The 27,228-nt window shown below is 67.1% G+C and overlaps 2 protein-coding genes across 2 annotated transcripts; one reads left to right on the forward strand and one right to left on the reverse strand.

Annotated features, from left to right (window-relative positions):
- The first annotated feature begins 1,723 nt into the window (after positions 1 to 1,723).
- OVOL1 (ovo like transcriptional repressor 1) lies at positions 1,724 to 5,350 on the forward strand. Its single transcript, XM_077789626.1, has 4 exons — positions 1,724 to 1,823; positions 3,135 to 3,262; positions 3,718 to 3,850; positions 5,064 to 5,350. The coding sequence occupies exons 1-4, from the start codon at positions 1,724 to 1,726 to the stop codon at positions 5,348 to 5,350; spliced, it is 648 nt and encodes a 215-aa protein (XP_077645752.1).
- A 957-nt stretch (positions 5,351 to 6,307) lies between these two features.
- PC (pyruvate carboxylase) lies at positions 6,308 to 25,920 on the reverse strand. Its single transcript, XM_077789709.1, has 21 exons — positions 25,877 to 25,920; positions 25,284 to 25,410; positions 24,276 to 24,460; positions 22,746 to 22,911; positions 21,931 to 22,076; positions 20,493 to 20,610; positions 19,787 to 19,938; positions 19,272 to 19,390; positions 18,443 to 18,605; positions 17,591 to 17,773; positions 16,668 to 16,812; positions 15,970 to 16,059; positions 14,927 to 15,148; positions 13,963 to 14,119; positions 12,971 to 13,211; positions 12,266 to 12,515; positions 11,360 to 11,604; positions 10,093 to 10,272; positions 9,282 to 9,530; positions 8,332 to 8,472; positions 6,308 to 7,162 (listed from the first exon to the last, which is right to left on the reverse strand). The coding sequence occupies exons 2-21, from the start codon at positions 25,408 to 25,410 to the stop codon at positions 6,914 to 6,916; spliced, it is 3,528 nt and encodes a 1,175-aa protein (XP_077645835.1). The 5' UTR covers positions 25,877 to 25,920; the 3' UTR covers positions 6,308 to 6,913.
- Between the last annotated feature and the right edge of the window lie 1,308 nt (positions 25,921 to 27,228).

Below are 27,228 nucleotides of genomic sequence, written 5' to 3' on the forward strand. Positions count from 1 at the left end.
ATGTCGCGACAGCTCAGGCCCCTCCCCCCCCAGCAGCAGCTGCAGCGCCAGTGCGGGGGGGGGCGGCGCCCCGGTTTGGGGAGGGGGTCCCCCGGATTTGGGGACTCTGACGCCCTTGGGGACACCCTGACCCCCCCTTGGGACACCCTGACGCCCCCTTGGGACAGCCTGACCCCCCTGGGACACCCTGACCCTCTTTGGGGACACCCTGACCCCCCCATGGGACACCCTGACCCCCCCCAGGGACACCCTGACCCCCCCCAGGGACACCCTGACCCTCTTTGGGGACACCCTGACCCTCTTTGGGGACACCCTGACACCCCTGGAACACCTCCGGTGGCTGTCCCTAGTGTCCCCGTGTCCCCGGTGTCCCCATCCCCAGTGTCCCCTATGTCCCGGTGTCCCGGTGTCCTCGATGTCCCCAGATACCCCCCAAAGTCCCCAGTGTCCCAAAATCCCGGTGTCCCCCAATGTCCCCCGTGTCCCCCCGTGTCCCGGTGTCCCCCAATGTCCCGGTGTCCCCCAGGTGTCCCCCAGTGTCCCCAATGTCCCGGTGTCCCCCATATCCCGGTGTCCCGGTGTCCCCCATATCCCGGTGTCCCCCATGCCCGGTGTCCCCCCATGTCCCCCAATGTCCCCCCATGTCCCCAATGTCCCCGTGTCCCCCCGTGTCCCGGTGCCCCACGGCCGCTGTCCCCGCCCCGTGGCCGTCCCCGCGTCCCGCGGTGTCCCCGGGCCGGGGCGGGGGCTCCCCGTTATTTCCCAAGCGGCGCCCGCCCGACCGGCTCCGGCAGCGGCGCGGCCCGGCCCGACCGGCGGAACCGGTCCGGGGCACCGCGGGGCGGGACGGGGACGCGCGGCGGGGCGGCACCGCCGGGACCGGCACGGCACGGCCGCGACGGCAGCGGGACAGCAGCACCGGGAGCGGGACAGCACCGGGACAGCAGCACCGGGAGCGGAACCTGGACAGCACCGGGACAGCAGCTCCGGGAGCGGGACCGGGACAGCACTAACGGGACCGGGACGGGACAGGGACGGGACCGGGACGGGACCGGGACAGCATCTCCGGGACCGGGACAGCACCGGGACAGCACTAACGGGACCGGCACGGCACCGCCAGGACCGGGATAGCACCAGGACAGCATCTCCGGCACCGGGACAAGACCGGGACAGCACAACCGGAATAACAGAGCCAGGACCGGGGTAACAGAGCCGGGAGCAGCACAACCGGGATAACGCAGCCGGGACAGCACTGGGACAATCGGGATAACAGAGCCGGGACCGGGATAACATCACCGGGACCGGGATAACACCGCCGGGACCGGCAGCAGCACAGCACAACCGGGACAGGAGAGCCGGGACAGCGCCGGGACAGCCCCGGGACAGCCCCGGGACAGCGCCGGGACAGCGCCGCTGAGGGGGCGGCGCGGGGGCATCCGGCGGGATCGGGGATCCGGTACCAGAACCGAGCGAGGATTTGGGATCGGCGGGAGCCGCTGACCGAATATTCGAGTTCTGTGATCAAAAGTCCCCAAGGATTTGGGATCGGCTGCGGGTCTTGGCCAAACTCTCCGGATTGGGATCAAATCCAACCGGGGAACCGGGACCCAGCCCCGCCGGGAGCCGGGGATCGGCACCGCAGCCGCCGGGGATCGGAGCAGGGATCCACCGGGATCCATCGGGACCGGGGGATCCAGCGGGATCCAGCGGGATCCATCCGGCCATGCCGCGCGCCTTCCTGGTGAAGAAGCCGGTGGTGGCCACGGCCAAGCGCAACTGGAGCGAGCTCCCGGACGAGCAGCGGGCGGAGATCTACGTGCCCAGTACGGGGCAGGGATCTGGGGGGGCAGGATCCCTCGGGAGATGGGATCTGGGGGGATCAAGGGGGGCAGGATCCATCGGGAAATGGGATCTGGGGGGGCCAGGATCCATCGGGAAATGGGATCTGGGGGGGCCAGGATCCGTCGGGAAATGGGATCTGGGGGGATTCAGGGATTTGGGGGGGGCAGGATCCGTCGGGAGATGGGATCTGGGGGGATCCAGGGATTTGGGGGGGGCCAGGATCCGTCGGGAAATGGGATCTGGGGGGATCCAGGGGGGCAGGATCCATCGGGAAATGGGATTTGGGGGGATCCAGGGATTTGGGGGGGGCAGGATCCGTCGGGAGATGGGATTAGGGGGGACTCAGGAATTTGGGAGGACCCAGTAATTGGGGGGGACTCAGGCATTTGGGTGGACTCAGGAATTTGGGGGACCCCGGGATGTGGGGGGGCTCAGGTGTCCGTTGGGATTCAGCTGCTGGGGGTCCCCAGAAGTCTGGGGGGCTGTGTCAGGAATTTGGGGGTTCCGGGTGTTTGAGGGGGATCCAGGAATTTTGGGGGGGTCCCAGGTGTTCTGGAAGTGTGCAGGACGACCAAAGAATGTAGGGGGAAACCGGAATTTTGGGGATAGGGGGTTCCAGGGGCCCCGATTTTGGAGGGATCCCAGTTTTGGGGTGACCTCCTTCCCCCCCAGGGGTGTCCCCTGAGGGGCAGAGTTGGGGTTCAGCCCCAAAATCCCACCCAAACTCTGGGATGTGTGGGGGGGGGGGGGTTAGGGAGGATTTTGGGGGGCACCCCCGGACTCTTTTGGGGGGTGCGGGTTTGGGGTGCCCGGAGGGTTTGGGGAGGATTTTGGGGTGCCTGGGGGCGATTTTAGGGGGGTTCGGGCTGCCCGGCCGTGTCCCTGGGTGGGGGAGGGGATTTTTGGGTGTCGCCGGTGTCCCCCCGGGGGGGGTGGGTGGCGTCCCCCCCCCGGGGCCCACGCGGGCGCCACCCGCCGGAAACCCCTAATTAGGGGCGTCATTGGGGCGGTAATTTGGGGTGTCGCGGCCCGAGCCGTCCGACCGGTCGGGGGAACCCCGAAGGGCGGGGGAGGGGAGCGGGGGAGGGGCCCCCCAAATCCTCCTCCTGCCATGGGGGGGGGCACATTTGGGGCGTCCCCAGGGTGGGCTCCGATTTGGGGAGGGGTGGGGGGGTCACGTTTGGGGCGTCCCGATTTTTTTGGGGGGGGGTTTTTTGGGGGGGATGCAATTTTGGGGGGGCGGTTCGGGGGTTCATGACCCCCCCTAAAACCGTGCCCCCCACCCCCCCCAGTCTGCCTGGGGGGCTGCCCCCTGCGCAGGGACCCCGAGCCGGCCGTGGGCGAGGCCCCCGCGTCCCCCCTGGACATGACGCTGCCCCCCCGCGCCCCCCCCGGCCCCTTCCTGCACCCCAAGGGCAAGGTAAGGGGCACCCCAAATTTGGGGAGGGGGCTTGGAAGGATGGGGGGGGGGAGAAAAGTCAGCTGGGGGTGCCCAAATTGGGGAGGGGGGGGCCTGAGACTGGGGGAGCACGGAGGTCCCCAAATTGGGGTGGGGGGAGTCTCCAAATTTGGGGGGGTCACCAAGGTGGGTTGGGGGCTCCCCAAAATCAGAGGTGCCCCAGGGGGGCTGTCCGTCACGACCGGGGGTCCCCAAAATCACCGCTCTCCCCGTAACTGGGGGGTCCCGAGGGGGGTCCCCACCATGCCCCCCCCATTTAACCCCTTCCTCCCCTCTCTCTGCAGGTCCCGTCCGGCCCTTTGGGCGCCCCCCTCCCCCCGGGGCTGCCCCTGGCCGGGGGGGTCCCCGTGGGGGTCCCGGTGGCCGGGGGGGTCCCGGGGGGCTCCGAGCTCTTCTCGTGCCCCGTGTGCCACAAGAGCTTCGGGTTCCAGCGGATGCTGAACCGGCACCTCAAGTGCCACAGCGAAGTGAAGCGGCACCGGTGCCCCTACTGCGGGAAGGGCTTCAACGACACCTTCGACCTCAAGCGCCACGTCCGCACCCACACCGGTAACGGGAGCGGAACGGGAACGGGGCAGGGATGGGATTGGGAACGGGAATGGGATTGGGAATGGGGCAGGAATGGGAATGGGGTGGGATTGGGAATGGGATTGGGAATGGGCTGGGAAATGGTTCAGGGACACCTTTGACCTCAAGCGCCACGTCCGCACCCACACCGGTAACGGGAGCGGAACGGGAATGGGGCAGGAATGGGATTGGGAATGGGGTGGGATTGGGAATGGGGCAGGAATGGGAATGGGATTGGGAATGGGGTGGGGTTGGGAATGGGATTGGGAACGGGAATGGGCTGGGAAATGGTTCAACGACACCTTCGACCTCAAGCGCCACGTCCGCACCAACACCGGTAACGGGAGCGGGACCGGAACGGGAGTGGGAATGGGATTGGGAATGGGGCAGGAATGGGAATGGGGTTGGGAATGAGGTGGGATTGAGAATGGGCTGGGAAATGGTTCAGGGACACCTTCGACCTCAAGCGCCACGTCTGCACCAACACCGGTAACGGGAGCGGGATTGGGAACTAGATCGGGAATGGGGTGGGAATGGGAACGGGAATGGGATTGGGAATGGGATCGGGATCAGGAACGGGGTGGGAACGGGGCGGGAACAGCAGCAGGGACAAGGATGGCCCAGGGGTGGGAAGAGGGCTGGGCACGGGGACAGAGCTGGGAACGGGGAGGGGGTGAGGGGGGGACGGGAACGGGACGGAGCCAGAGTGGGACTGGGGCAGGACAGGGACAGCCACGAGGCGGCCCAAGCCCGAACCCCGAACCCCAAACCCCGAACCCCGCCAGGCGGCCGTCCCACAGGTGTGACAGGGCTGTGTCCCCAAGTGTCCCCTCCTGTCCCCTGGCCAGGTGTCCCATCATATCCCCCTGTCCCCTGGCCAGGTGTCCTCTCCTGTCCCCTCATGTCCCCCCGTCTCCTGTCCAGGTGTCCGTCCCTACAAGTGCTCTCTCTGTGACAAGGCCGTGTCCCTCCTGTCCCCTCATGTCCTGCTGTCCCCTGTCCAGGTGTCCGTCCCTACAAGTGCTCGCTCTGTGACAAGGCCATGACCCTGGCCAGGTGTCCCCTAATGTCCTCTCATGTCCCCACCTGTCCCCCTGTCCCGTCCAGGTGTCCGTCCCTACAAGTGCTCGCTCTGTGACAAGGCCGTGTCCCTCATGTCCCCTTCTGTTCCCACCTGTCCCCCTGTCCCGTCCAGGTGTCCGTCCCTACAAGTGCTCGCTCTGTGACAAGGCCTTCACGCAGCGCTGCTCGCTGGAGTCGCACCTGCGCAAGATCCACGGCGTGGCGCAGCGCTACGGCTACAAGGAGCGCCGGGCCAAGCTCTACGTGTGCGAGGAGTGCGGCGGCACGGCCGAGAGCCAGGACGCGCACCTGGCGCACCTGCGCCAGCGCCACCCCCACAGCCCCCTCCTGGCCAAGCTGGCCCGCAAGGCCGCGCCCGCGCCGCGCCCCGGCCCGCCCCGCGCCGCCCCGGCACCCTAGGGACCCCGAACGGGGATGGGGCGGGGGGCACGCACGGAGGGGGGGGACACACCCATTTTGGGCAGGGACACGCCCACCTTGGGACACACCCACCTGGGGACACACCCACCTGAGGACACCCCCACCTGGGGACACGCCCACTTAGGGACACACCCATTTAGGGAAGGGACACACCCACCTGGGGACACACCCACCTGGGGACACGCCCACTTGTGCATGGACACACCCACCGGGGCCCACGCCCATTTAGGCAGGGACACACCCACCTGGGGACACACCCACCTGGGGACACACCCATTTAGGCAGGGACACACCCTTTTAGGGAAGGGACACACCCACCTGGGGACACGCCCACTTAGGGACACACCCAAACCTGGGTGCGGGAAGAATCGCTCTTAGGCCACACCCACCAGGGAATGAAGACCACGCCCACCGGGTTGGGACACGCCCCTTTTGGGGCGAGGTGGGCGGGGCTTTGGGGTCGAAGCCACGCCCACTCCCCCCATTTGGGAATTAAAGCCCCTCTGAGCTCGCTGACCACGCCCCCTCGTGCTCAGGCCACGCCCCCTCGTGCTCAGGCCACGCCCCCTCGTGCTCAGACCACGCCCCCTCCCCTCGGGGGTCGCCCGGGGGTCCCGGCAGCCCCTCCCCCACACCACCGGCGCCGTTAGTCCAGTTTTTATTGCCCGGGACCCCCCAAAATGGGGGGTGGGGGAGGGGGCGCGTGGGGGAGGGGCGGCCCCTCCCTCTCCAGTTCGAGTCCCCGCGGGGAGGGGGGAGGGGCGGCCCCTCCCCCCCAGTCCAGTTCAAGCCCCTCCTTTGGTCACAGGCTCCGCCCCCTCCCCTCCCCCACCCCCGGGGGCGTTTGGCAAAAGCGGGGGGGGGGGTGGGGGAGGATGGGGGAGGGGCGGCCACACCCACCCCTCCCCTCCCCCCCCCCCAAATCTTCCAGATCCCCCTAAGGCAGCTTGGCAGGGATGGGGGGAGGGCAGGGGGCTCCCCCCAGAGTGCGAGGGGACCCCCAAAAATGGGGGGGGGGATTGGCCGGCTCAAAATCTGTGGGGGGACAAAATCGGGGGGGGGTCCGCAGGAAATGAAGCCCCTAAAAATGGGGTGACCCCCCCAAACTCTGCTTCAACCCCCCCACCAAAGAAGTTTCAGCCCCCAAAATTGTGTGAAATGCCCAAAAAATGGGGGGGGGGCGCACCCCAATTATTGGGTGTGTCTCCCCCCCCCCCCAAAATGGATCGTACCAGCCTAAAAAAGGAGCCACCCCCACTTAATGAGCCCCCCCAAATTGGGGCTCCCCCTTCCCCAAAAATGAGGCGTCCCCCCGGAGCGGGACCCCCCCTTCACGGGGCACCTCTTAATTAAGACGTGGCCCCCCCTAATTAAGACACGCCCCCCCCATTAAGGCCTTGTTGTACCGCCCAGCCCCCACCAGGGGGCGCCACCCACCGGGGGGGCTCTTAAAGGGGCCACGCCCCATTTCCGCGAGGTTGTTTCCGGGGGGGTTTCGGGGTTCCTTGGGGGGATTTTTTTGGGGGGGAACCCCCCCAACATCTACTCGATGACGGCGATGAGGTCGTCGCCCTCGAGGCTGAGCCCGGGGCGCACGTGGATCTTGGTGACCTTGCCCGCCACGGGCGCCGTCACCACGGTCTCCATCTTCATGGCGCTGAGCACGCACAGCGGGTCGCCCTTGGCCACCGCCGCCCCCTCCTGCACCCGGACCTCGACCACCTCCCCGGGCATCGGGGCGCCCACCTGGCCCTTGGCACCCTTCTCGGCCTTGGGGTGCACGTGCATCTCCTGGGGGGGGATGGGAGGGGGCAGGGGTCAGCTGGGACTCTCGGGGGTCACCTCGGGCCACCCCGGGCACCCCAAAGTCACCAGTGTGCCCCAAAGTCACCCCTGTGTGCCCCAAAGTCACCTCTGTGTGCCCCAAAGTCACCCCTGTGTGCCCCAAAGTCACCCTTGTGTCACCCAAAGCCACCCGTGTCACCCAAAGTCACCCCGTGTGCCCCAAAGTCACCTTTGTGTGCTCCAAAGTCACCCCTGTGTGCCCCAAAGTCATCCCTGTGTGCCCCAAAGTCACTCCTGTGTGCCCCAAAGTCACCCTTGTGTGCCCCAAAGTCACCCCTGTGTGCCCCAAAGTCACCTCTGTGTGCCCCAAAGTCATCCCTGTGTGCCCCAAAGTCACCCCTGTGTGCCCCAAAGTCACTCCTGTGTCACCCAAAGTCACCTCTGTGTCACCCAAAGTCACCCCTGTGTGCCCCAAAGTCACCCCTGTGTGCTCCAAAGCCACTCCTGTGTCACCCAAAGTCACCCCGTGTGCCCCAAAGTCACCCCTGTGTGCCCCAAAGTCACCCTTGTGTGCCCCAAAGTCACCCCTGTGTCACCCAAAGCCACCCGTGTCACCCAAAGTCATCCCCGTGTGCCCAAAGTCACCTTTGTGTGCTCCAAAGCCACCCCTGTGTGCCCCAAAGTCACCCCTGTGTGCCCCAAAGTCACCTCTGTGTCACCCAAAGTCACCCTTGTGTGCCCCAAAGTCACCCCTGTGTGCCCCAAAGTCACCTCTGTGTCACCCAAAGTCACCCCTGTGTGCCCCAAAGTCATCCCTGTGTCACCCAATGTCAACCTTGTGTGCCCCAAAGTCACCCCTGTGTGCCCCAAAGTCACCCACGTGTCACCCAAAGTCATCCCTGTGTCACCCAAAGTCACCCTTGTGTGCCCCAAAGTCACCTCTGTGTGCCCCAGATCCCCCCACAGCCCCTAAATTCCTCTCAAACCCCCTCTAGACCCTCCCAAATCCTCCCAAACTCCTCCGAAATCCCCCCAAATTCCCCTAGATCTCCCCCCAAGTCACCCAAATCTCCCCAAACCCCCCTGAATCTCCTCAAATCCCCCCAAACTGTCCCAAAATCCCCCCAAACTGCCCCAAACTCCCCCAACTGCGCCGAGCCCCGGCCCGGCCGCACCTTGAGCGCCTGCGTGTCCCGGACCAGGATGGATCTGAGCTGCCCGTTGAGCTCAAAGAAAACCTCGCGCTGCCCGGCCACGTTCAGGTCCCCGAGCGCCAGCGCCTTGATGTGCAGCGTCTTGCCCCGCTCCAGCTCCACCTGCGAGTAAACCATGAGTAACTGCTGTGTAACTGCGTGTAACTGTGTGTAACTGGTGTGTAACCGTGTGTAACTGTGTGTAACTGTGTGTAACTGTGTGTAACTGTGTGTAACTGCTGTGTGTGTAAGGGATGTGCAGCGTCTTGCCCCGCTCCAGCTCCACCTGCGAGTAAACCATGAGTAACTGCTGTGTAACTGCGTGTAACTGTGTGTAACTGCTGTGTAACTGGGTGTAACTGTGTGTAACTGTGTGTAACTGCTGTGTGTGTAAGGGATGTGCAGCGTCTTGCCCCGCTCCAGCTCCACCTGCGAGTAAACCATGAGTAACTGCTGTGTAACTGCGTGTAACTGTGTGTAACTGTGTGTAACTGTGTGTAACTGGTGTGTAACTGTGTGTGACTGTGTGTGACTGCGTGTAACCGTGTGTAACTGGTGTGTAACTGTGTGTAACTGCTGTGTAAGGCATGTGCAGGGTCTCACCACGCTTGCTCAGAGCTGGGCAAGGAGCTCCAGGCGTGCACAGGTCCCACTCCCCTCCCGGTGCTCCCAAATCCCCTCCCGGCGCCCCCAAATCCCCTCCCAGTGCCCCCAAATCCCCTCCCAGTCCCCCCCAGTCCATCCCAGTGCCCCCAAATCCCCTCCCAGTCCCTTCCAGTCTCTCCCCATTCCCCCCCAGTCCCTCCCATTCCCCTCCCAGTCCCCCCAGTCCCTCCCAGTCCATCCCAGTCCCCTCTCAGCACACCCAAATCTCCTCCCAGTGCCCCCAAATCCCCTCCCAGTCCCCCCAGTCCCTCCCAGTCCCCCAGCACCTCGAACTCCTCGGCGATGGCGGGCCCCTCGAGGAAGAGGCGGGTGCCCAGGCAGGCCACGGGCCCGAAGGTGCTGCGGAAGGCGTGGAACTCCTCGTACACCTTGGGGTAGAGCGCGGCCGAGAGCAGCTCCTCGGGGCTGGGGGGCGCCCCGTGCCGCGCCCCCAGCTCCCGGCCCAGCGCCTCGAAGTCCAGGGGGGGCAGCGACGCCCCCGGGCGCCCCTCGACCCGCGGGAGATCCTTCAGCACCTGCGGGGCGGGGGCGTGAAATGGGGCGGGGGGCTCGGGATGGGGTGGGGGGATTGGAGTGGGGCAGGGGGTGTGAAATGGGGCGGGGGGCTCGGGATGGGGTGGGGGGCACGGGAGTGGAGCGAGGGATTGAAATGGGGCGGGGGGCACGGGAATGGGGCAGGGACACCATGGAAATGGGACAGTCCCCCCCAGTCCCTCCCCATTCCCCTCCCAGTCCCCCCAGTCCCTCCCAATCCCATCGCAGTCTGTCCCAGTCCCTCCCAATCCCCTCCCAGTCCCTCCCAGTCTGTCCCAGTCCCCCCATTCCCTCTCCCAGTTCCATCCCAGTCTGTCTCAGTCCCTCCCAGTTCCCTCCCAGTCCCCCCATTCCCTCCCAGTCCCCCCAGTCCCTCCCAATCCCATCGCAGTCTGTCCCTGTCCCTCCCAATCCCCTCCCAGTCCCCCCAGTCCCATCCCAGTCCCTCCCAGTCCCATCCCAGTCTGTCCCAGTCCCCCAATCCCCTCCAAGTCCCCCCAGTCCCCCCAGTCCCCCCAGTCCCCCCGTCCGTCCCCCACGCACGCGGGAGCGCAGGGGCTCGGGGAAGCCGCCCGGGGGCTCCCCGATGTGGCCCTGCAGGAACTCCACCACGCTGCGGGGGAAGGAGAGCTCGTCCGCCCGCGCCTCGGCCTCGGCGCGCGACAGCGCGTTCTGCACCAGGAACTGCGCCAGGTCCCCCACCACCTTGGAGGTGGGCGTCACCTGCGGGCACCGGGGTCACCCAGGGGTCACCCAGGGGTCACCCAGGGGTCACCTCCAGGGCACCTCAGGGTCACCCCACGCTCAACTCATGGCGCAACTTGGGGTCACCTTGTGGTCAACTCAAGGATCAGCTCTTGGGTCAGTGAGGGGAACCTCTTGGGTGAAGTCTAAGGGGTCATCTCGGGGGTCACCTCATCCCAGGGGTCATCTCAGGGGTCAGTGTGGGGGCAACCTCTTGGGGACACCTCATGGGTGACCTCATGGGTCAGCTCATCTCATCTCAGGGGTCACCTCAGAGGTCACCTCATCTCGGGTTCATCTCAGGGGTCAGCTCAAGGGTCAGTGTGGAGAGAACCTCATGGGTGAACTCTCAGGGTCATCTCATCTCATCTTAGGGGTCATTTCATCTCAGGGGTCACCTCGTCGGTCATCTCATGGGTCAGTGTGGGGGGAACCTCTTGGGGTCATCTCAGGGGTCATTTCATTTTAGTGGTCATCATCTCATGGGTCATCTCATGGGTCAGCTTGGGGGGACCCTCCTGGCTCACCCCGGGGGTCACCACATGACCACCCCGGGTGGGACACCCACCCATGGAGACCACCCACCCCACAGAGATCCTCCACGCCACAGACAGCACCTGCCCCAGGGAGACCTTCTCTTGGAGACCACCCACCCCATGGCCACCACCCACCCATGACCACCACCCACCCCATGGCCACCACCCACCCATGGCCATCACCCACCCATGGCCACCACCCACCCCATGGCCACACCACCCCACGGCCATCACCCACCCATGGCCATCACCCACCCATGGCCACCCCCCACCCCATGGCCACCACCCACCCCATGGCCACACCACCCCACGGCCACCCCCCACCCCATGGCCACCACCCACCCCACGGCCACCACCCACCCATGGCCACCACCCACCCCATGGCCACACCACCCCACGGCCACCACCCACCCATGGCCATCACCCACCCACGGCCACCACCCACCCATGGCCACCACCCACCCATCGCCATCACCCACCCAGGGCCACCCTCCTGTGGAGGCCCCCCGGAGCCCCCAGGGCCACCCCACCTTGATGAGGTCCCCGAGCATCTTGTTGGCCTCGGTGTAGGCCTTCTTGACCTCCTTGAACTTGTGTCCCAGCCCCATGGCGTGGGCCTGGAAGTGCAGGTTGGTGTACTGCCCGCCCGGGATCTCGTTCTCGTAGACGTCGGCGTTGCCGGACTTCATGGTGGCCGTGCAGTCGAAGGCGGCGTAGAGGCCCCGCGCCGCCTCCCAGTACTCGCTGTACTCGAAGACGCGCTCCAGGTCGATGCCTGTGGACGGGGGACACGTGGGGACACGTGGGGACACGCGGGGACACGTGAGGACACGTGGGGACACCACGGGTGTGGAGGCACCACGGATTGGGAATGAAGTTCTGGCTCCGGTGGCGCCTCCACGACCACTGTGGCTCCTCAAAGCCTTGGTGACACCTCCAGACCTTTGGTGGCCACTCAAATTCTTGTTGTCCCGCCAGGTCTCGATGTCCCCTCCATCCCCTGCTGTCCCCCAAAGCTCGGTGGTCCCTTCAGAGCCTTGGAGGCCCCTCCTAGCCCCGTCTTCCCTCCAGCTCTCGGTGACATCTCAAGCCCTCATTGTCCCCCCAGGTCCTGGCATCTCCTCCAGTTCTTGGTGTCCCTCCAGCCCTCGTTGTCCCTTCAATCCTCAGTGACATCTCAAACCCTTGGTGTCCCTCAAACCCTTGGTGTCCCTCCAATCCTCACTGTCCCCTTCAGCCCCTGGGGACTTCTCAACCTCTTGGTGGCACCTTGAACCCTCATTGTCCCTTTCAAGCCTTGGTGACATCTCAAACTCTTGCTGTGCCTCCAAACCCCCGGTGTCACCCCAACCCCCGGTGTCACCCCAAGCCCCGGTGTCACCCCAACCCCCGCTGTCACCCCAAGCCCCAGTGTCCCTCCAAGCCCCCGTCCCCACCTGTGTCCAGCGGGGTCCCACGGGTGCAGGCCACCACGGCGCCCATGCTGGGCTGGGAGGTCATGCCGGACATGGCGTCCACGGCCACGTCCACCACGTCGGCGCCAGCCTGGGCGGCCGCCAGCATGGAGGCCACGCCGGCGCCGGCCGTGTCGTGGGTGTGCACGTGCAGGGGCACCTCGGGGTGCTGCTCCCGCAGGGCCCCCACCAGCAGCCGGGCGGCCGCGGGCGTCAGCAGCCCCGCCATGTCCTGGGGAGGGCACGGGGGTCACGGGGGGCACGGGGGACCCCCAAACCCCCCCTAAATTCCACCAGGACTCCCCAAACTCCCCCAGGACCACCAAATCCGCCCAGGACCCCAAAACACCCCCAAGACCCTTCAGACCCTCTCAGGACCCCCCAAAACCCCCCAGGAACCCCAAATCCCCCCAGGACCCCCAAACTCCCCCCAAATCACCCCAGGACTCCCAAACTCCCCCAGGACCCACAAACTCCCCCCAAACCCCCCCAGGACCCACAAACTCCCCCAAACCCCCCCAAACCCCCCAGACCTTGATGCAGAGCACGTGTGTCCCCGCTGCCACCAGCTCCAGGCCAACCCCATCCCATTGCCCCCAAACTCCCTTTCTCAAACTCCCCCCAAACCCGCCCCAGGACCCCAAACTCCCCTGAAATCCCCCCAGGACCCCCCAAACCCCCCCAGACCTTGATGCAGAGCACGTGTGTCCCCGCTGCCACCAGCTCGCGGGCCAGCCCCAGGTAGTAGTCCAGGCTGTACTTGGTGCGCGTGGGGTCGGCCACGTCGCCGGTGTAGGAGAGCGCGGCCTCCACCACGGCGCCGGCGCTGCCCGCCGCCTCCACGCCCAGCAGCAGGTTGGGCACGTAGTTGAGGGCGTCGAAGACGCGGAAGATGTCCATGCCGTTGGCCACGGCCACCTCGCAGAACCTGCGCGCGCGGGCGGCCGTCACGGCCACGGCCCGCGGGGACGTTCGGGTGCTCGGGCGGAGAGTCCCCGGGGTCCCCTTTGTGTGTCCCCAGGGTGCTCTTTGTGTCCCCAGGGTGCCCTTTGTGTCCTCAGGGTCCCTTTGTGTCCTCAGGGTCCCTTTGTGTCCTCGTGTCCCCTTTGTGTCCCCAGGGTCCCATTTCCGTGTCCCCTGTCCCCCTGTTCCCCATGTCCCCAACGCCCCCATGTCCCTCCCTGCCTCTCCATGTCCCCCGGTGTTCCCGCGGCGTCCCCAATTCCCTGTAGTGTCCCCATGGTGTCCCCACGTCCCCGTGTCCCTGCAGTGTCCCTGTGATGTCCCCGCGATGTCCCTCTGGTGTCCCTGTGGTGTCCCCCAGGTCCCCATGTCCCTGCGGTGTCTCCACAGGGTCCCCACGTCCCCAGGTCCCCCTGCGGTGTCCCCGTGTCCCCTGGTGTCTCCACAGTGTCCCGCGGTGTCCCCAGTTCCCTGCAGTGTCCCCATGGTGTCCCCCCGTGTCCCCACAGTGTCCCCCCATGTCCCTGGGTGTCCCCGTGGTGTCCCCAATTCCCTGTCGCATCCCCACAGTGTCCCCCCCGTGTCCCTGATGTCCCCCCGTGTCCCCCTGGTGTCCCCATGGTGTCCCTGGAGTCCCCACAGTGTGCCCGGTGTCCCCCCCGTGTCCCCGGTGTCCCCCCATGTCCCCCCGGTGTCCGGTGCCCCCGCGCCCGCACCGCTGCACGACGTTGTCGGGGTAGTTGGTGTAGCCCACGGCGTTGGCGCCGCGCAGCAGCATCTGGAAGGGGATGTTGGGCACGAGGCGCCGCAGCTCCCGCAGCCGCTCCCAGGGGCACTCGTGCAGGAAGCGCATGGCCACGTCGAAGGTGGCGCCTGCGGGCGCGCCCGGCTCGCTGACACGCCCACAGGAGCCACGCCCACGCGAGACACGCCCCTTCTGAGCCACGCCCACAGGAGCCACGCCCACAGGAGCCACGCCCCCCTCGAGCCACGCCCACGTGAGACACGCCCCTCGAGAGCCACGCCCACTGTGAGCCACGCCCACGCGAGACACGCCCATCACAAAAACCACACCCCTCACAAGCCACGCCCCTTGAGAGCCACGCCCACTGTGAGCCACGCCCCCACAAAGCCACGCCCATCGCATGACGGCCACACCCATCACATGACAGCCATGCCCATAACATGACAGCCACGCCCATAACATGACGGCCACACCTATCACATGACAGCCACGCCCATCACATGACAGCCACGCCCATCGCATGACGGCCACGCCCCATCAGTCAAGCCCTGCCCTCACCCCTTGGCCACACCCTGTCAAGCCCCTCCCCACCAAGCCCCTCCCATGTCTGCCACACCCTGTCAAGCCCCTCCCCTTAATTTGACACCGTTACACCCCTCCCCTCCCTGCCCCACCCTCCAAAGCCCCTCCCCTCGCCGCCACGCCCCTTTAAGCCCCTCCCCTGCCTGCCACACCCCATCAAGCCCCTCCCACACCTGCTACATCCCAACTAAGCCCCTCCCCTCACTTCCCCACCCCGTTAAGCCCCTCCCCTCCCTGCCCCACCCTCCAAAACCCCTCCATAGCACACCCCATTAAGCCCCTCCCAATGTGCCACACCCCCTTAAGCCCCTCCCCTCCCCTCAATTGCCCTCCCCTCCCCTGCCCTCCCTCACCGCCCCAGGTCTCCATGCTGCACAGGGGGCTGAGCGCGTGGGCCGCGAAGGGCGCGACGCGGGCGAGGTCGCGGGTGCGGACGCGCGTGGCCAGCAGGGACTGGTGGGCGTCGCGGAAGGTGGTGTCGGTCAGCAGCAGCCCCCGGTGCCGCCGCAGCGCCCGCGCGAAGCCCGCGGGGCCCTCGCGCTGCAGCACGGCCCGCAGCCCCGGCGGCGGCGCGCCTGCGGCACCGGGACAGGGCGTGAGGGGTGAGGGGTGAGGGGGGGTCAGTGTGGGGGGTGAGGGGTCAGTGTGGGGGGTGAGGGGTCAGTGAGGGGGTGAGGGGTCAGTGTGGGGGTGAGTGGTCAGTGTGGGGGGTGAGGGGTCAGTGAGGGGGGTGAGGGGTCAGTGTGGGGCACGGAGGGGTCAGTGAGGGGGTGAGGGGTCAGTGAGGGGGTGAGGGGTCAGTGTGGGGCACAGAGGGGTCAGTGTGGGGGGTGAGGGGTCAGTGTGGGGGGTGAGGGGTCAGTGAGGGGGGTGAGGGGTCAGTGAGGGGGTGAGGGGTCAGTGTGGGGGTGAGGGGTCAGTGAGGGGGTGAGGGGTCAGTGTGGGGGTGAGGGGTCAGTGAGGGGGGTGAGGGGTCAGTGTGGGGGTGAGGGGTCAGTGAGGGGCACGGAGGGGTCAGTGTGGGGTGAGGGGTCAGTGTGGGGCACGGAGGGGCAGGAGTGGCACAGAGGGGGCACAGAGGGGGCAGGGGGCTGTGTGGGGCAGGGGTTGGGGGTCAGCGAGGGGGCAGTGAGGGGTCACCAAAGGGGACAGGGTCAGTGTGGGGCAGGGGGCACCCTGGGGACACCCAGGGACACCCTGGGGACACCGTGGGATACCCTGGGACACCCTGGGGACACCCAGGGGACCCCCGGGGACCCCCGGGGACACCCTGGGGACACCCTGGGGACCCCTTGGGGACACCCTGGGACACCCTGGGATACCCTGGGGACACCGTGGGATACCCTGGGGACACCCTGGGACACCCCGGGGACCCCCGGGCCGTGCCCCCACTCACCCATGGGCACCGGGGGCGGGGTCGGCTCCACCAGCGCCGCCTTGGCCTTCACGGGCAGGGGGGTGCTGGGCCCGTTCACCATCACGTGGCCTGGGGGGGGGACGGGTGTGACAGGGGGTGGCAGCCCCGGGGACCCCCCAAAATCCCCCCCGAGCCCCCCAGAGCCTGCCCGGCCTCGGCCAGGCTCCCCTGAGAGCCACAGGAGAGGGGGTTTGGGGGCTCCTCACACCTGGGGGGACAAACCCCACACCTGGGGGGGATAAACCCCACACCTGGGGGGACAAACCCCCACCTGCGGGGACAAACTCCCACCTGGGGGGACAAACCCCCCACCTGGGCACACCTGGGGGGGACAAACCCCCACACCTGGGGGGGATAAACGCCACACCTGGGGACACCTGGGGGGACAAACCCCACACCTGGAGGGGATAAACCCCACACCTGGGCACACCTGGGGGGACAAACCCCACACCTGGGAGGACAAACTCCCACCTGGGCACACCTGGGGGGACAAACCCCACACCTGGGGGGACAAACCCCACACCTGGGCACACCTGAGGACCCTTGGACACCCCTGGGCACACCTGCAGGTACCAGGGCCGGGTCCCTCCGCCCCTTGGGGGCCCAGGCGTGCGCACAGACCCCCCCCAAACCCCCCGGGTGCCCCCCAGGTGCCCCCCAGGTGCCCCCCGGCGCACCCAGGTAGTGCAGCAGCTTCTGGGCGCGGTTCTGGCTGGGCCGCAGGTGGAAGAGCTCGGGGTTCTCGTCGATGAACTGCGTGTCGGCCTCGCCCGCCAGGAACTGCGGGTGAGCCAGCACGTTCTGCAGGAACGGGATGTTGGTCTGCGGGGACACGGCGGTCAGGGGCGCCCCGAGACCCCCACAGAGGGCTGGGGGCACCCCGAGACCCCTGGGAGAGATGGGGGCACCCCAAGACCTCCGGGGTCAGGGGCACCCCGAGACCCCCGGGAGGGATGGGGGCGCCCCGGGACCCCTGAGAGGGGTGGGGGTGCCCCGAGACCCCTGGGAGAGATGGGGCCTCCCTGAGACCCCCGAGGGGGCTGGGGGCACCCCAAGACAGCCAGAGAGGGCTGGGGGCACCCCGAGACCCTTGAGAGGGCTGGGGGCACCCCGGGACCCCTGAGAGGGGTGGGGGCACCCCGAGACCCCTGAGAGGGGTGGGGGTGCCCCGAGACCCCTGAGAGAGATGGGGGCACCCCAAGATCTCCGGGGTCAGGGGCACCCCAAGACCCCCGGGAGGGATGGGGGCTCCCCAAGACCCCACCTCAAAACCTCCCCCACCCCCTAATGTCACCCCAGGGATCCCCAAACCCCACATCAGCCCCCCGAGACCCCCCCCCAAAACCTCCTCCACCCCCTAATGTCACCCCGGGGTGCCCCAAATCCCTTCCCGCAGCATTTCCCTGCCCCGAGCCCCTCGGGGTCCCCTCAAACCCCCCTGGAGCCCCTTGAGGACCCCCCCAAAGCCCCCCGGAGCCCCCCGGGACCCTCCAAAGCCCCTCGGGGTCCCCCCAAAGCCCCCCGGGACCCCCCAGGAAACCCCCGGAGCCCCCCAGGAAACCCCTGGACCCCCCCGGAGCCCCCCGGGACCCCCGGCCACCTTGACCCCGCGGATGCGGAACTCGGCCAGCGCCCGGCTCATCTTGGCGGCGGCCGCCGGCTGGTCGGGGCCGTGCGCCACCACCTTGACCAGCAGCGAGTCGTAGTGCGGCGAGATGAGCGCGCCCTGGAACGCCGAGGCGCCGTCCAGGCGGATGCCCATCCCCTCCCCGGAGCGGAACACCTGCGGGCGGGCACCCCGACATCAGCGGGGCGCCCCGACATCAGCGGGGCACCCCGAGATCAGCGGGGCACCCTGAGATCCAGCGGGGGCACCCCGAGATCCAATGGGGGCACCCTGAGATCCAGGGGGAGCACCCCCAAATCCTGCGGGAACAGTCCAAGATCCAGTGGGAGCACCCCCAGAGCATGGGAACACCCCAAATCCAGGCGGAGCACCCCAAATCCAACGGGAGCACCCCAAGATCCAATGGGAGCACCCCAAGATCCAACGGGAGCACCCCAAAATCCAAAGAACAATCCACAGATCCCTCCAAAGCTACAGACACAGCACGGGAAGTCCCAAGGGGATTCCACCGGTGGGGGTCCCGGGGCCGTTCCCGTCCTGGTGTCCCGGTGTCCTGGTGGTCCTGGGGGTCCTGGGGCTGTCCCCATCCCAGGGCTGTCCCCATCCCAGTGGTCCCGGTGTCCTGGTGGTCCCGGGGGTCCTGGGGCTGTCCCTGTGTCCTCGGTGTCCCGTGTCCCCGTGTCCTGTGTCTCCCGTGACCCATGTCCCCATGTCCCCGCGTCCCATGTCCCGTGTCCCGTGTCCCCGATCCCCGTATCCCATGTCCCGTGTCCCCCATGTCCCTGTGTCCCGTGTCCCGTGTCCCGTGTCCCGTGTCCGTGTCACCTCGATGCGGCCGGTGTCGGGCTGGAAGCCGCGCGCGGGGTCCTCGGTGGTGACGCGGCACTGGATGGCGCAGCCGTTGATGCGGATCCGCTCCTGCTGCAGCCCCAGCTCGGGCAGCGAGCGGCCCGCGGCCACCTGCAGCTGTGCATGCACCAGGTCCACGCTGGGGACACGGGACACGGGTCAGGGGACACGGGGGGACACGGGACACGGGTCAGGGGACACGGGACACGGGTCAGGGGACACAGGGGGACACGGGGACATGGGGACAGGAGCAGCCCGCGGCCACCTGCAGCTGTGTGTGCACCACGTCCACACTGGGGACACGGGACACAGGTCAGGGAACACGGGGGGACACAGGGGACACGGGTCAGGGGACACGGGACACGGGTCAGGGGACACGGGGGGACACGGGGACATGGGGACAGGAGCAGCCCGCGGCCACCTGCAGCTGTGTGTGCACCAGGTCCACACTGGGGACACGGGACACGGGTCAGGGGACACGGGGATAATGGAGACACTGGGGTCCAGGGACAATGGGGACATGGGGACACAGCTGTTCCCCCACCATTTTTAGGGTCCCCCCCACTGATTTTGGGATCCCCCTGCCATTTTTGGGGTCCCCTGTTGGTTTTGGGATTCCCCCACCATTTTTGGGTCCCCCCTAACATTTTTGGGATCCCCATGCCATTTTTGGTTCCCCCCTGTCATTTCTGGGATCCCCCTGTCATTTCTGGGATCCCCCTGTCATTTCTGGGATCCCCCTCTCATTTCTGGGATCCCCCTGTCATTTCTGGGATCCCCCTGCCGTTTTTGGGGCCCGGCTCACTCGGTGATCTCCTCGGTGACCGTGTGCTCCACCTGCAGCCGCGAGTTGACCTCGATGAAGTAATACTCCCCGCTCTGGTCCACCAGGAACTCCACGGTGCCGGCGCTCTCGTAGCCCACCTGGGACCCCCGGGCCTGTCAGGGGGTCCGGGCGCCCCCTGCCCCGGCCGGGGTCCCCCAATGTCCTCCTGAGCCCCCCAGTGTCCACCTGAACCCCCCTGATGTCCCCCTGGGGTCCCCAATGTCCTCCTGAGGCCCCCCGATGTCCTCCTGGGGTGCTGCCCTTGTTCTGCCGCTCACTCGATGTTCTCCAGATCCTCCAGTGTCCTCCTGAACCCCCCAATGTCCTCCTGAACCCCCCAATGTCCACCTGGGTGCCCCAATGTCCACCTGAGCCCCCCAATGTCCACCTGGGTGCCCCAATGTCCTCCCAGGATCCCACCCCATTCTCCCAGGGTGTCCCTGGGCTGTCCCCAAGGGTGTCCCCACTGTCCCCCCGCTGTCCCCGGGTGTCACCTGCCGGGCCAGGCGCACGGCGTCGTCGGCCAGGCGGGCGCGGAGCTCGGGCGGCAGCCGCGCGGCCGGGGCGATCTCCACGACCTTCTGGTGCCGGCGCTGCACCGAGCAGTCGCGCTCGTAGAGGTGGACCACGTTCCCGTGGGCGTCACCTGGGGACCAGGAACCCCAAAAATGGAATAACAGACCCCAAAAATGGAGCTGGGAACCCCAGAAATGGAGCTGGGAACCCCAAAAATGGAATAACAGACCCAAAAATGGACCTGCACCGAGCAGTCGCGCTCGTAGAGGTGGACCACGTTCCCGTGGGCGTCACCTGGGGACCAGGAACCCCAAAAATGGAGCTGGGAACCCCAAAAATGGAACTGGGAACCCCAGAAATGGAGATGGGAACACCAAAAATGGAATAACAGACCCAAAAATGGACCTGCACCGAGCAGTCGCGCTCGTAGAGGTGGACCACGTTCCCGTGGGCGTCACCTGGGGACCAGGAACCCCAGAAATGGAATAACAGACCCCAAAAATGGAGCTGGGAACCCCAAAAATGGAGCTGGGAACCCCAAAGATGGACCCTTGAAAGGACCACGGTTGTCCGGGTGCCCTCAACGCCCCCCGAGACCTCCCCGAAGCCCCCGAGGGCCTCTCAGAGTCTCGGGGACCCCCAAAATTGGGGTCCCTGGAGTTTGGGGGCCCCGAGGCGCCGTACCCAGGATCTGGACCTCGATGTGCCGCGGGCGCTCGATGAATTTCTCCACGAACAGGTCCCCGTTGCCAAAGGCGGCCAAAGCCTCCGAGGTGGCGCGGGAGAAGTTCTCCTCCAGCTCCTGCGGGACCCCCGAAAGTGGCTCCCCAAATTCCAGAGACCCCCAAATTCCAGGGACCCCAAATTTCAGCGACCCCAAAACCCAGAGACCCCAAATTCCAGGGATTGCCAAATTCCAGGGACCCAAAAATTCAGCAACCCTAAATTTCTGTGACCCCAAATTCCAGGGATCCCCAAATTTCAGGGACCCCAAAACCCAGCAAACCCAAAACCCAGGACATCCCTGGCTGGAGTTCCCCCCAAACGCAGGAACCCCAAATCTTGGCAATCCTAAATCCAGGAATCCCAAATCCCAGGATAGCCCTGAACCCAAATCCAGGGTCCCCAAAATTCCGGGCTCTTCCCAGATCTGGGATTCGCCCCTAGCCCATCACATTACCCCAAATCTGGCACCCCAAAACCTGGGGTACCTCAAACACCGGGGTCCCCCCAAATCCAGGCTCCCCCCACTCCAGTTTTGGGGTCCCCCCAGATCCAGGATTTGGGGTTCCTGAGGGTTGGGATGGCTGCGGGTTTGGGGGTCTGGGGACGTGACAGCTCCTGGAATTTTGGGGTCCTGGGGTTTGGGGCGCGGGGATTTGGCGTTTTGGGATTTGATGTTGCTGGGGAATTTCATTTCCCAGCAATTTGGGTCTCTGGGGATTTCGCATTCCTGGGGGATTTGGGATCTTGAGGGATTTGTTCTCCTCTGGATTTCCCCCAAATCCTGGGGGATTTGGGCTCCAGGACATTTGGGTTCTGGGCACTGGAATTCCAGGGGGTTTGGGGTTCTGGAGGATTTGGGGTTCTGGGAGATTTGGGTTCTGGTGGATTTGGGGTTCTCTGGGATTTGGGTTCTGGTGGATTTGGGGTTCTGGGGGATTTGGGTTCTGGTGGATTTGGGGTTCTGAGGGATTTGGGTTCTGGTGGATTTGGGTTCTGGTGGATTTGGGTTCCTGGGCACAGGAATTCCAGGGGGTTTGGGGTTCTGGGGGATTTGGGGTTCTGGGCGATTCGGGTTCCTGTGGAATTTGGGTCCTGGGCACAGGAATTCCAGGGGATTTGGGTTCTGGGGGATTTTGGATCTCTGGTGGGGGAATTTGGGGGGGATTTGGGTTCTGAGGGATTTGGGGTTCTGGGAGATTTGGGTTCTGGTGGATTTGGGGTTCTGAGGGATTTGGGTTCTGAGGGATTTGGGTTCTGGTGGATTTGGGTTCCTGGGCACAGGAATTCCAGGGGATTTGGGTTCTGGTCGATTCGGGTTCCGGGGGATTCGGGTGGATTTGGGGTTTTGGGGATTTCGGGGGGGGTGGGTTGGGGTCCTGCTGCCCGGGCTCGGTACCTGGGGCGCTCGCACCACCCTCATGCCGCGGCCGCCGCCGCCGTGCGCGGCCTTGAGGATGACGGGGAAGCCGACGCGGGAGGCGAAGTCCCGAGCCTCGGCCAGCGCCGACACCGGCGACGGCGTCCCCGGCACCACCGGCACCCCTGCGGGCAGGGTTGGAGACCCGGATCCCCCAAAATCCCGGATCCCCCAAAATCCCAGACTGACTCCCCCCAAAATCCCCCCCAAAAACCCCCAGAATCCCCCCAGATCCCCCAAAAACCCCCTGAAACCCCCCCAAAAAACCCCAAACCCCCTCAGATCCCCCAAAACCCCAGATCCCCCCAAAATCCCCTCAAAATCCCCCCTGAAACCCCAAAATCCTCCAGATCCCAAAAGACCACCCTGAAACCCCCAAAAAACCCCTGAAACCCCAAAAAATCCCCCTTTAACCCACCCAAACTCCCCATAACCCCCCCAAATCCCCTTTGAAACCCCCAAATCCCCCTCAAATCCCCTCCAGCTGCCCATAACCCCCCAAATCCTCCTTTAACCCCCCCATAACCTCCCCAAACTCCCCATAACCCCCCAACCCCCCTCTCAAATCCCCCCAAATCCCCATCAAACTCCCCATTACCCCCCCCAAATCCCCCCCAAACTTCCCATAAGCCCCCTAAACTCCCCTCAAATCCCTAATAACCCCCCCAAATCCCCCCCAAATCCCCCTCAAACCCCTCCAAATCCCCTTTTAAACCCCCCAACCCCCCGCTCAAATCCCCCCAGATCCCCCCGATAACCCCCCCACCCCCTCTGCCCCCCCCCGGGACCCCCACCCGCGGCGATGGCGATGGCCCGGGCCTCCACTTTGTCTCCCATCTGCCGCACGACCTCGGGCCGCGGCCCCACGAAGCGAACGCCGGCGTCCAGGCAGGCCTGGGCGAAATCCGCCCGCTCCGACAGGAACCCGTAGCCGGGGTGGATGGCGTCCACCTCGTTCTCCTGGGCGAGCGGGTCAGGGGCAAATGGGGCACCCAGGGGCGCCCAGGGCACCCCCGGGGCACCCCCGGGGCAACCAGGGGGCACCCAGAGCATCCCCAGGGCATCCTCAGGGCACCCAGGGGGCACCCAGGACACCCTTGGGGGCAACCAAGGCACCCTTGGGGTAACCACGGTACCCCCCGGGGCAACCAGGGCATCCCCAGGGCACCCCCAGGGCTCCCAGGGGGCACCCAGAGCATCCCCAGGGCACCCAGGGGGCACCCAGGACACCCTTGGGGGCAACCAAGGCACCCTTGGGGTAACCATGGTACCCCCCAGGGCAACCAGGGGGCACCCAGGGCACCCAGGGTCAACAAGAGCACCCCCAGGGCACCCCTGGGGCATTGAGGGGGTCACGGGGACACCCCAAATTCCCCAGATCCCCCCAGGAAGGGGCACAGGGGGCCATGAGAGCGCCCCCCTACGGGGCCAGGGCGCAGCCCCGATGTCCCCGGGTGCGGCACCGTGCCCGATGTCCCCTCCCTGCTGTCCCCAGGGGTGCCCAGGGGTGTCCCAGGTGTGTCCCCCATATCCCCAGGGATGCCCAGGGGTGTCCCAATGTCCCCAGGGGTGCCCAGGGGTGTCCCAGGTGTGTCCCCCATATCCCCAGGGATGCCCAGGGGTGTCCCAATGTCCCCAGGTGTGTCCCAGGGGTGTCCCAGGTGTGTCCCCCATACCCCCAGGTGTCCCCAGCTGTTCCCCGGTGTGTCCCAGATGTGTCTGAAGCTGTCCCCAGCTATTCCAGCTGTGTCCCAGGTGTGTCCCTGCTGTCCCCAGGTGCGTCCCAGGTGTGTCCCCATATCCCCAGGTGTCCCCAAGTGTGTCTCAGGTGTGTCTGAGGCTGTCCCCACTGTCCCCAGCCATGTCCCCACCTACCCCAGGTGTGTTCCAGCTATTCCAGCTGTGTCCCAGGTGTGTCCCAGATGTGTCCCAGCTGTGTCCCAGGTGTGTCCCAGCTGTCCCCAGGTGTGTCCCAGATGTGTCTGAGGCTGTCCCCAGCTATTCCAGCTGTCCCAGCCGTGTCCCAGCCATGTCCCCACTCTCCCAGCCGTGTCCCCGCCGTGTCCCAGCCGTGTCCCCAGCTGTCCCAGGTGTGTCCCCGCTGTCCCAGCCGTGTCCCAGCCGTGTCCCCAGCTATCCCAGGTGTGTCCCCGCTGTCCCAGCTGTGTCCCCACTGTCCCAGCCGTGTCCCCAGCTGTCCCAGGTGTGTCCCCGCTGTCCCAGCCGTGTCCCCAGCTGTCCCAGCCGTGTCCCAGCCGTGTCCCCAGCTGTCCCAGCCGTGTCCCAGCCGTGTCCCCGCTGTCCCAGCCGTGTCCCCGCCGCACCTGCGCCACGCGGATGATGTCGGGGATGTGCAGGTAGGCCTGCACGGGGGGCAGCCCCCGGCCCACCAGGTACGCCTCGTCCGCCTTCTGCCGGTGCATCTGGCCCGTGTCCTGCTCCGAGTACACGGCCACCGTGCGGATGCCCAGCTCCGTGCAGGCCCGGAACACGCGGATGGCGATCTCACCTGGGCCACGGGGACACGGGGACGTTGGGGACACCCTGGGGACACCCTGGGGACACCCTGGGGACACGGGACACGGGACAGGGACACGGCCACCATGCAGATCCGTGTGCATGCCCAGGACACGTGGACAGTGACTTCACCTCGGGGACAGGCACCCTGGGGACACTCTGGGGACATTGGGGACACCTTGGGGACACCTTGGGGATATTGGGGACACTGCTTGTGACCTCACCTGGGGCCACCCAGGCTCAGGGGGGGTTAAAGGGACATTGGGGGATGCAGAGGACACGGGGGGGGCTCAGGGGGGCTCAGGTGGTTTGGGGGTCCCGGGGGTGTCCCAGGTGGTTCCCAGGGGGGTGTCCTGGGGGGGTGTCCCAGGGGGGTTTCCCGTGGGTTCCCGGGGGGTGTCCCGGGGGTTCCTGGATGGGTCCTGGGTGGGTTCCGAGGGTTCCTGGGGGGTGTCCTGGGGGTATCCCGAGTAGTCCTGGGGGTGTCCCGGGATTCCCGGGGGGGTCCCGGGTTTCCCGGGGGTGTCCTGGGGGTGTCCCGGGATTCCCGGGGGGGTCCCGGGGGTGTCCCGGGATTCCCGGGGTGGTTCCCAGGTGGGTCCCGGGGGTGTCCCGGGATTCCCGGGGGGGTTCCCAGGGGTGTCCCGGGTGGTCCCGGGTTTCACGGGGGTGTCCTGGGGGTGTCCCGGGATTCCCGGGGGGGTTCCCAGGTGGGTCCCAGGGGTGTCCCGGGTGGTCCCGGGATTCCCGGGGGGGTTCCCAGGTGGGTCCCGGGGGTGTCCCGGGATTCCCGGGGGGTCCCCGCCGCGGCTCACCCCGGTTGGCCACCAGGACCTTGCGCAAGGGCCGGTAGCTGAGGGGCCGGGCGGGCCCGGGGGGGCCCCGGAGCAGCCGCAGCCCCAGGAGGGCGCGGCCCCCGCGGGGGCGGCACAGCTGGAACATCTGGGGGGCAAAATGAGGGAAAAGGGGGGGTCAGTGCGACCCCCACCCCCCCCGGGTGAATCCCCCTCCCCTCCCCCCGCTGCCCTCTGCCCCACTGACCTTTGACCCCTCCGATTAAAAAAAGCCCCTGGGGCTCCCCCCCTCCCCTCCCCCACTCCCCTCTGCCCCACTGACCTTTGACCCCTCCCCCCCGCTTTGATCTCCCCTCGCACGGGGGTCTCCCCCAAAAATCCCCCCCAAAATCCCCCCCGATCTCCTTCCCCCCTTTGCACGAGGCTTTTTACACAATTCCCTCCCCCCCCCCGCCCCCTTTTGCACACTCAGGGTCCTGCCCGGGCTTGTCCCCCCCTTGCACAACCCCCCAAACTTTGCACAACCCCCCCCCAACATTTCCACACCCCCCATTTGCACAGGACCCCCTCTCGCACCCCCCAATTCCCCCGGGACCCCCCCCCAGCCCCGGTACCGTCCCGCGCTGTCCCCTGGCCGTGTCCTGTCCCCGCTGCCCTCTCCGCTGTCCCCTCCCTCCCTCCCGAGCCCCTCGCCGGTCCCGACCCCCCCGACCCCCCCACCCCTCCCCGGGGCTCCCCCCGCCCCCTCCCGCAGCCCCCGCCCCCAATTCCCCCTCCCCCGGTAAATCATTGACCGGGGCTAGGGGGGCAAAGTCCGGCCCGGGGGGCACCGGGGGCCGAACTGGGAGCACTGGGAGCACTGGGGCTGCACGGGGAGGGCTCGGAGCCTATGGGGGGGTCACGGGGGGGTGTAGGGCCGTATAGGGGATCCCAAAGGGGGGTCCCGGGCCCCACAGGGGGTCACGGGCCCCATAGGGGATCCTATGGGGGATCCCACAGGGGGGTCTCGGGCACTATAGGGGATCTTATAGGGAGTCACGGGCCCCATAGGGACCCATAGGCGATCCTATGGGGGGTCCCACAGGGGGTCCAATGGGGGGTCCCGGGACCCACGGGGACCTATAGGGGGTCCCAGGCCCTATGGGGGGGTCCCACAGGGGGGTCCCGGGACCCACGGGGACCCATAGGCGATCCTGTGGGGGGTCCCACGGGGGCTCCCCAGCTCCGGGGCTCGCGGGGGTCGCAGCCCCCGCGGCGGGCAGGCGGCCCGGCCCCTCCGTTCCCCCGGGGCTGCCCTGCATGGCGGAGGCCATGTCGCGATAGTCGGGCGATACCGGAGGTCACGTGGTGCCCACTCACCGCTCCGCGACCGCCGCTGCGCCCCGCGTCCCGGCGGCCCCGCTGGCCCCGCCCCCTCTCCCCCCATTGGCCGCCCGCCAGCGGGCACGCCCCCTGTCAGCGGGGCCACACCCCCTTCCCCCAGGCCTGGCTCCTCATTGGCCCGGCCGCCTCCGCCCTCGCCTCGCTATTGGCTCAATCAAATGTCACGCATTCCCGAGGCCACGCCCCCTCCCTCCTCGCATGAGGAGGCGTGGCCGTGTGACGTCACGGCCGAGCCTCCCGCTGCCATTGGCGGTTCCGCGGGCGCTGACGGGGCGGGGGCGGAGCCAAGGAGAAGGGCGGGGTCGGGTGATCTCACGTGACGTTCGCTGGCCCCGCCCCGTTCCGGCGGCGCGGGGCACGGTCCTCCCGCCCGGCAGGGGGCGCGCTTTGCCCGCCATGACGGCGCTCTCTGGGCCTCCAGAGCTCTCTATGGCCCCCGCCCCGCCGGGGTGCCCCCACTCCGCGGGCGGGCGCTCTGCGGCCCCTTCGCCCCCCTCAGGGGAAGGAGCTGGGACCTCCCTGCCCTTCAGGAGGGTGCGGGCGCCTACCCCCGCCCTCTAAGAAGCGTCCTACGGCCTCTCAG

The sequence above is a fragment of the Lonchura striata genome, chromosome 36 (assembly GCF_046129695.1).
Source record: "Lonchura striata isolate bLonStr1 chromosome 36, bLonStr1.mat, whole genome shotgun sequence".
In the NCBI taxonomy this organism is placed as follows: domain Eukaryota; kingdom Metazoa; phylum Chordata; class Aves; order Passeriformes; family Estrildidae; genus Lonchura; species Lonchura striata.

Bases quoted from the DNA above. Each gene is read 5' to 3' on its own strand.
- PC (XM_077789709.1), bottom strand. From the start codon at position 25,410: ATGTTCCAGCTGTGCCGCCCCCGCGGGGGCCGCGCCCTCCTGGGGCTG. The intron at 18,606-19,271 runs GTGAGCCGGGCC...CCGTGTCCCCAG, and splicing joins GTCACCGAGGAGATCACCGA to CGTGGACCTGGTGCATGCAC. The intron at 11,605-12,265 runs GTGGGGACGGGG...CCCCGTCCACAG, and splicing joins TGGGACCCCGCTGGACACAG to GCATCGACCTGGAGCGCGTC.
- OVOL1 (XM_077789626.1), top strand. From the start codon at position 1,724: ATGCCGCGCGCCTTCCTGGTGAAGAAGCCGGTGGTGGCCACGGCCAAG. The intron at 3,263-3,717 runs GTAAGGGGCACC...GTGTGCCACAAG, and splicing joins TCCTGCACCCCAAGGGCAAG to AGCTTCGGGTTCCAGCGGAT. The intron at 3,851-5,063 runs GTAACGGGAGCG...TGTCCCGTCCAG, and splicing joins CCACGTCCGCACCCACACCG to GTGTCCGTCCCTACAAGTGC.